We start from the raw sequence: 9,290 nt of genomic DNA on the forward strand, positions 1-9,290 counted from the left end.
GTGTGTGTGTGTGTGTGTGTGTGTGTGTGTGTGTGTGTGTGTGTGTGTGTGTGCGGGGCCTAGTGGTTAAGAGTGTTGGGCCAGTAACCGAGAGGTTGCTGGTCTGAATCCCCGAGCCGAATAGGTGAAAAATCTGTCGATGTGCCCTTGAGCAAGGCACTCAGCCCTAATTGCTCCTGTAAATTGCTCTGGATAAGAGTGTCTGCTAAATGACGTAAATGTATGTGCTCGTGTGTGTGCTCATGCGTGCACATTTGTGCATGCTTATGTGTAAAGAAGAGGGAATGTTGTCAATTAACTCACTACCAGCAATGAGTGGTTGTTTCTTTACATTACATAGACACTGCAATCTAGAATATAGGGTATGTAAGTGTGACATATATGGATATACAGGAATTTCAAAAGACAAGCAAAGTAATGTTGAAATGATTGTTTCCCTTTATTCATATCATTGACACCTAACAAACTATCTGTGCATGTATTCCTGGTCAATTATAGTATATTGGCACCTTTGATGTCTCCTGTGGTCTTCTGTATCCTCATTTGGCTGAGAGAGAGAAAGAGAAAAGGAGCGGAGAGAGAGAGAGAGAGAGAGAGAGAGAGAGAACGAGAGAGGGAGATAGTACAAACATGTAAGAGCCTCTCAACTTTAAGCACTGTATACCTGATTTGTGTTTTTACCTGATTTTGTACCTGAAGTTTTTTGCAATATAGTACAACGTTTGAACATGCATTGCACAATATACATATACAGTTAAAGTCGGAAGTTTACATACACTTAGGTTGGAGACATTAAAACTCGTTTTTCAACCACTCCACAAATTTCTTGTTAACAAACTATAGTTTTGGCAAGTCGGTTAGGACATCTACTTTGTGCATGACACAAGTCATTTTCCAACAATTGTTTACAGACAGATTATTTCACTTAATTCACTGTATCACAATTTCAGTGGGTCAGAAGTTCACAGTTTACATGCACTAAGTTGACTGTGCCTTTAAACAGCTTAGAAAATTCCAGAAAATGATGTCATGGCTTTAGAAGCTGCTGATAGGCTAATTGACATAATTTGAGTCAATTGGAGGTGTACCTGTGGATGTATTTCAAGGCCTACCTTCAAACTCAGTGCCTCTTTGCTTGACATCATTTGAAAATCAAAATAAACCAGCTAAGACCTCAGAAAAAAAATGTAGACCTCCACAAGTCTGGTTCATCCTTGGGAGCAATTTCCAAACGCCTGAAGGTACCACGTTCATCTGTACAAACAATAGTACGCAAGTATAAACACCATGGGACCACGCAGCTGTCATACCGCTCTGTCTCCTAGAGATGAACGTGCTTTTGTGCGAAAAGTGCAAACCAATCCCAGAACAACAGCAAAGGACCTTGTGAAAATGCTGGAGGAAACAGGTTCAAAAGTATCTATATCCACAGTAAAACCTGAAAGGCCGCTCAGCAAGGAAGAAGCCACTGCTCCAAAACCGCCATAAAAAAGCCAGACTAAAGTTTGCAACTGCACATGGGGACAAAGATCGCACTTTTTGGAGAAATGTCCTCTAGTCTGATGAAACAAAAATAGAACTGTTTGGCCATAATGACCATCGTTATGTTTAGAGGAAAAAGGGGGAGGCTTGCATGCCAAAGAACACCATCCCAACCGTGAAGCACGGGGGTGGCAGCATCATTTTGTGGGGGTGGTTTGCTGCAGGAGGGACTTGTGCACTTCACAAAATAGATGGCATAGTGAGGATGGAAAATCATGTGGATATATTGAAGTAACATCAAGACATCAGTCAGGAAGTTAAAGCTTGGTCGCAAATGGGTCTTCCAAATGGACAATGACCCAAGCATACTTCCAAAGTTGTGGCAAAATGGCTTAAGGACAACAAAGTCAAGGTATTGGAGTGGCCATCACAAAGCCCTGACCTCAATCCTATAGACAATTTGTGGGCAGAACTGAAAAAGCTTGTGCAAGCAAGGAGGCCTACAAACCTGACTCAGTTACACCAGCTCTGTCAGAAGGAATGGGCCAAAATTCACCCATCTTATTGTGGGAAGCTTGTGGAAGACTACCCGAAACGTTTGATCCAAGTTAAACAATTTAAAGGCAATGCTGCCAAATACTAATTGAGTGTATGTAAACTTCTGACCCACTGGGAATGTGATGAAAGAAATATAAGCTGAAATAAATTCTCTCTGCTATTATTCTGACATTTCACATTCTTAAAATAAGTGGTGATCCTAACTGACCTAAGACAGAGAATTTTTACGAGGATTAAATGTCAGGAATTGTGAAAAACTGAGTTTAAATGTAGTTGGCTAAGGTGTATGTAAACTTCCAACTTCAACTGTATATTAAAGGTAAAACAAAAAGTAATATTTAAAACATTTAACCTTGTCTAAACAAAGAAAGGGTGACGTTTCAGCTTTGTTTTTTGTTGTTGTAACTATACAGTTTTTTGGGGACTATTCCGTTGGTCTCACCAGGGAAATTAAGCACACCTCACTGGTCTGTATTTGAAATGCAGACCAGTCAGAAGATTTGACACACCTACTCATTCAAGGGGTTTTCTTTAGTTTTACTATTTTCTACATTGTAGAAAAATAGTGAAGACATCAAAACTATGAAATAACACACATGGAATCATGTAACCAAAAAAGGGTTAAACAAATCCAAATATATTTTATATTTGAGATTCTTCAAAGTAGCCACCCTTTGTCTTGATGTGAGCTTTGCACACTTTTGGCATTCTCTCAACCAGCTTCATGAGGTAGTCACCTGGAATGCATTTCAATTAACAGATGTGCCTTGTTAAAAGTTCATTTGTGGAATGTCTTTCCTTAACTTCTTTCGGATCAGTGGGACGCTAGCGTCGACAACATCCGGGGAAATTGCAGAGCGCCAAATTCAAATTAAATTACTATAAATATTTAACTTTCATAAAATCACAAGTGCAATACATCAAAATAAAGCTTATCTTGTTGTTAATCCAGCCGCCGTGTCAGATTTCAAAAATAATTTACGGTCGAAAGCATACCATGCGATTATCTGAGGAAAGCGCTCAGCACACAAAACATTACAAACAGTAACCAGCCAAGTAGAGGAGTAACAAAAGTCAGAAATAGCGATAAAATGAATCACTTACCTTTGATGATCTTCATATGGTTGCACCTACAAGACTCCCAGTTACCCAATAAATGTTTGTTTTGTTCGATAAAGTCCCTCTTTATATCCAAAAACCTCTGTTTTGTTAGCGCGTTTTGTTCAGTAATCCACTGTCTCAAACAACATCCGGTGAAATTGCAGAGTGTGAAACTCAACAAAACAGAAATTCTCATAATAAACATACATAAAAGATACAAGTGTATACATCAGCTTAAAGATAAACTTCTTGTTAATCCAACCGCTGTGTCAGATTTTAAAAAGTCTTTACGGCGAAAGCAAACCATGCGATTATCTGAGAACAGCGCCCAGCAGACAAATCATTACAGTAACCAGCCAAGTAGAGGAGTAACAAAAGTCAGAAATAGCGATAAAATGTATCACTTACCTTTGATTATCTTCATATGGTTGCAATCCCAAGACTCCATGTAACACAATAAATGTTTGTTTTGTTCGATAAAGTCCCTCTTTATATCCAAAAACCAAAATTTTGTTGGTGCGTTTTGTTCAGTAATCCATTGGAACAAAGTGCGGTCACAGCAGGCAGATGTAAAATCTAAAAAGTACAATAAAGGTCCGTAGAAACATGTCAAACAATGTTTATAATCAATCCTCAGGTTGTTTTTGTCATAAATAATTTACCATATTTCAACCGGACAATAGCTTCGTCAATAGAAAAGGAAAAACAAGAAAGGCGCACTCCCGGTCATGCGCAGGACTCATGTCTGGAAATTTCCACTGCCCTCTCATTGAAAGTAGTGTTTCTCCCTCATTTTTCAGAGTAAAAGCCTGAAACAATGCCTAAAGACTGGCCACATGTAGTGGAAGCCATAGGGATTGTGAACTGGGTCATAAGTCTTTGTATGGTGGATAGGCTTTCAATGGAAAAACATTTCCTGGATGGATTTTCCTCAGGTTTTTGCCTGCCATATCAGTTCTCTTATACCCACAGACATTATTTTAACAGTTTTGGAAACTTTAGAGTGTTTTCTATCCAAATCTACCAATTGTATGCATATCCTATATTCTGGGCCTGAGTAGCAGGCAGTTTGCTTTGGACACGCTTTTCATCCAAAATTCCGAATGCTATCCCCTATCCCAAAAAAGTTAATGCGTTTGAGCCAATCAGTTGTGTTGTGACAAGGTAGGGGTGGTATACAGAAGATAGCCCTATTTGGTAAAATACCAAGTACATATTATGGCAAGAACAGATCAAATAAGCAAAGAGAAATGACAGTCCATCATTACTTTAAGACATGAAGGTCAGTCAATCTGGATAATGTAAAGAACTTTGAAAGTTTCTTCAAGTGCAGTCGCAAAAACCATCAAGCGCTATGATGAAACTGGCTCTCATAAGGACAGCCACAGGAAAGGAACACCAAGACTTACCTCTGCTGAAGAGGATAAGTTCATTAGAGTTACCAGCCTCAGAAATTGGCAATTAACTGCACCTCATATTGCAGCCCAAATAAATACTTCACAGAGTTCAAGTAATAGACACATCTCAACATCAACTGTTCAGAGGAGACTGTGTGAATCAGGCCTTCATGGTCAAATTGCTGCAAAGAAACTACTACCAAAGGACACCAATAAGAAGAAGAGACTTGCTTGGGCCAAGAAACACAAGTAATGGACATTAGACTGGTGGAAATCTGTCTTTTGGTCTGATGAGTCCAAATTTGAGAATTTTGGTTCCAACCGCTGTGTCTTTGTGAGACGAAGAGTAGGTGAACGGATAATCTCAGCATTTGTGGTTCCCACCGTGAAGCATGGAGGTGTGATGGTGGGGGGTGCTTTGCTGGTGACACTGTTTGTGATATATTTAGAATTCAAGGCACACTTAACCAGCATGGCTACCACAGCAACGATACGCCATCCCATCTGGTTTGCGCTTAGTGGGACTATCATTTGTTTTTCAACGGGGCAATGACTCAACACACCTCCAGGCTATGTAAGGGCTATTTGACCAAGGAGAGTGATGGAGTGCTGCATCAGATGACCTGGCCCCCACAATCACCCGACCTCAACCCAATTGAGATGGTTTGGGATGAGTTGGACCGCAGAGTGAAGGAAAAGCAGCCAACAAGTACTCAGCATACGTGGGAACTCCTTCAAGCATTCCAGGTAACTACCTCATGAAGCTGGTTGTAAGAATGTCAAGTATGTGCAAAGCTGTCATCAAGGCAAAAGGTTAACCACCTTTTGCCTTGACAGCTTTGAATAATCTGAAATATATTTTGATTTGTTTAACACTTTTTTGGTTACTACATAATTCCATATGTGTTATTTAATAATTGTGATGTCTTCACTATTATTCTACAATGTAGAAAATAGAAAAAATTAAGAAAAACCCTTGAATGAGTAGGTGTGTCTAAACTTTTGACTGGTACTTTATGCATTTGAACCAGGCTGTAAATGTCCCGTAATCACCCATGATGACAGACAGTTGTGGCTGTTATGTGCATCTAATTTCATGTGTTATATCTCTATGGTCATGGGTACCTTTCTTCTCTGCCTGATCCACCATTTCATGGATGATCTCTTCCAGCACGGGGGCCACATGCTCCAGCTGTTTGGCTGTCAGTCGAACACTTATCTCCACTGTCTTCCCCTGTCCACACACATTTATTAGACTTTTATAACACAAAATAGTCAACAACAAAAAACATTCACACATACCGTGTGTGTGTGTGTGTGTGTGTGTGTGTGTGTGTGTGTGTGTGTGTGTGTGTGTGTGTGTGTGTGTGTGTGTGTGTGTGTGTGTGTGTGTGTGTGTGTGTGTGTGTGTGTGTACTTACAGGAGTTCCACCATCGTCCTCAGGAAGCTGTTGGATGGTGACATCCTGAAACTGTCCATCCTCTGACCGAGGCTCCATGTCCTTCCTCTCCAACTTATCCTGTAGGGCCTAAACACATACACAAACATACGTATTTTAAAATAATGTGTCTGAATCAACTACTTCTATTGGAAGTATTTTAAAGCATTTTCAAATAATTTCTGGAAAAAGCCTACTGTTTGAAAACATTTTTAAATACTTATATCAAATACCAAATAGACATGGGTTCAAATTCATGGGAGTATTTATTAATATTGTGTATTTGAGTCTTTTTTATATATTCCAATATTCAACTACTTGTTTTCAAATCAAAAATATCAAAATACTTACTTTCAAATGTCTTTGAATACCCCAAATAATATTTGAACCCAGGTCTGACACAGATATAAAAATATTGTGTAGAACAGACATGCCTCAGCTTTAGAAATCATATCAGCTCTGGTCATGGCATTTTTATCTGCAAAATACAGTACAGTGCACCCTTCTTAACGTGACACTGGTATCTTCCCACTGGGCACAGACATCAGTTCAACATTGTGTTTTGATTTACATTTGGTTGAGTTATCAACTAACATGAAATCAACAAAAAATGTCACCCTGTCATTGGTTTTAGGTTAGAAAAAAAGACTACATTCCCTGATGTTGATGACTTTTTGCAAATCCAATCCGTTTTCCACGTTGATTCAACGTCATCACATTGTTTGGTTGATTCAACCAGTTTTTTCCCAGTAGGTTGGTTGTTTTGTTTACCTCTGCCCCCCCCCCCCCCCCCCCCCCCTTCCTGTGACTCACTTCACGCTTCTCACCTTCATCTCCCTCATCTCTTTGGGGCTAAAGAAGGAGAAGTGTCCCTCTGCCCGTTCACCCAGCATGGCCACCAGACACACCAGCACCACACAGCCCGTCACCGCTCCACGCATGGTCATCCTGCGTAGTCCTGTCCAACACAAACATGTTTGTACGATGTTGTTTGACCATTAAAGAATAATGATGCTGACCAAGACAATTGACTTGTGTAATGTAAACATCATGTAATGAAAGTAAACTGATTGCACAGATGGCTGTTCACACAAACACTCAAGCACAAGCACGTACATATGCAGACAGGCACACACAAAAAACACACACACGGTGAGTAAACTCCTTCCAGAAGTGGGATTATTATAATTTTTTACTTCTGTTACGCAACAAAAGTTCTCAACAGATCATATCTGTCCACACTCAACACATGTTTCTACACTTATGTCTTCATATCTATAGTTGGATACTGAACATGGTTCTATTTACATAGATGTATGCACTCAATTAAAGAGCGAGAGAAGAGCAAAGGCTAAGAGAAGAAAAGAGACGCTGCAGGGAAGTCTGCAAGCAGATTAGGATAAGAAGTGGAAAACAGACAATACACACTGAAAGATAGACTTACCAAGCAAAGATTGACAAATATACAGAGAGAGAGACAGATACAGAGACACAGAGACAGAGACAGAGAGAAATAAATACAGAAAGACAAACAGAAAATGAGACTGACAAATAGAGACAGAGACAGATAAAGACAGACAGAAAAAGAGAGACCAACAGAGAAAGAGAGACAGACAGACACAGAGACAGACAGATCCATATCGCCAACTTGTTGAACTACCCACTCTGTTTTCCTGTGTGAGTCCCTCCTGGTGATGATCTAACTGTCTGTGTCCTGTTGTTCTGTCACCCTGCTAGAGACCCTGCTCTTTATATGGATCCCCATCCTCATCCCTCGGTCTCTTTTACTATCCCCTCTGACGTCTGCTCCTCAACAGATCTACCAGCCACTCTCCTCCAGCTCCCGGAAACACAGGCATGTCTTAATGGGAATGGGCTGCCTTTCTTCTTGAATCAAATCAAAGTGTATTTGTCACGTGTGCCGAATACAACGGGTGTAGACCTTACAGTGAAATGCTAACTTACAGGCTCTAACCAAAAGTGCAACTTCTAAGTAAAAAAAGGCTTAGGTGAACAATAGGTAAGTAAAGAAATAAAAACAGTAAAAATACAGTGAAAAAGTACAGTAGCAAAGGGGGTTACTGTGGGGGAAAAAAGTAGAAAAGTAGTCATATGTTTTTATAGGATTTATTATGTGTTTACAGTACTATTTCCCTTGTTATTGTCTTACTGCTAGATAATGTCAGAGCACAGACAATTCTGATTAAAGAGGACATTTTGAGAGAGAAAATTCTATGCCAAATGTACATGCTGTTTTTGAGTGTTTGTTTGTGTGTGCGCATGTATGTGTGGGGGGGGGGGGCTGCTTCAGTTATAGCCAATAATACATTCTCAGCTCTTCAGTAATATCCTGTCTACCGTGACGTTTATGACCTGGCATTGTAACACTCAGCTCCACACATGGCACCACATACATTCATTTCTTGGTAACAGGTTACCGTGGATGGCTTTTACCATACCTTTTCCTGCTGTAACACTTCACTTGTTTACTATTTAATCAATCATTCTTGCATGGTATTTTAGAAAAAACATTTTAGATATCCTTCATATGACGTGGACCTTGTCTAAATGGACCGTAAATGGACATAATAAATTCATAGAGATAAATGTAAAATGTGTTTAAAGTGACTGGTCTTTGTTGTAGGCTATCCTTTGCTTGTTCTGACAGTGTTGTAACTTTCTCTTTTTATTTGTATGCAATAAGCGTGATTGACTGAGCATGAGGAAACCTTTAATGTCTAGATTTGGCCAGTTACATTTTTTGTTGAGTGGTTAGGGACAGGTTGAAATTTACTGGGGGGAGGGATGGTCCAAAATAGGAGAGGGGTTGTCAAACTTTAAAATGTTTGCTTTGAGGAGAGTTGTGTTTTTTTATTGGGCACAGGGGAGGGTAGTGCCCAATAAAACAAAGGTTTGCTATTGTGTGGCTATTATTAAGCTTTAGCTAATGCAGGCCTATGAAATGAAGGCAGTGCACCCTGGCGGTCCAACTGACTCCGACAGGTGAGGTGAAGAAGACTGTTTCAGGCATACCAGAGTTAATCCTATAATCTACAAATATAATGCTTATCTTTATACAAAATATTCTGATCGAACATTAACAAATTAGCCTCATTCTGTACGTCTGTATCTGTATAGCAAACGCAGTAGCCATCTGACATAAAGAAATGAATGTCGGTGTCATAGCACGCCACCAGCATATCTCTATCTCTCTGGGGTTAGGACTAAGCTTCTGTTCCTTATATACAGTTGAAGTTGAGGTCAGAAGTTTACATACACCTCAGCCAAATACATTTAAACTCGGTTTTTCACA

The 9,290-nt window shown here is 39.8% G+C and overlaps 1 protein-coding gene across 1 annotated transcript; it reads right to left on the reverse strand.

Annotated features, from left to right (window-relative positions):
* Window positions 1-434: 434 nt before the first annotated feature.
* mlnl (motilin-like) lies at window positions 435-7,766 on the reverse strand. The gene is made up of 5 exons (XM_039015301.1): window positions 7,642-7,766; window positions 6,805-6,935; window positions 5,960-6,067; window positions 5,664-5,772; window positions 435-547 (listed from the first exon to the last, which is right to left on the reverse strand). The coding sequence occupies exons 2-5, from the start codon at window positions 6,922-6,924 to the stop codon at window positions 540-542; spliced, it is 345 nt and encodes a 114-aa protein (XP_038871229.1). The 5' UTR covers window positions 6,925-6,935; window positions 7,642-7,766; the 3' UTR covers window positions 435-539.
* Between the last annotated feature and the right edge of the window lie 1,524 nt (window positions 7,767-9,290).

This window comes from Salvelinus namaycush, chromosome 20, assembly GCF_016432855.1.
Source record: "Salvelinus namaycush isolate Seneca chromosome 20, SaNama_1.0, whole genome shotgun sequence".
In the NCBI taxonomy this organism is placed as follows: Eukaryota; Metazoa; Chordata; class Actinopteri; order Salmoniformes; family Salmonidae; genus Salvelinus; species Salvelinus namaycush.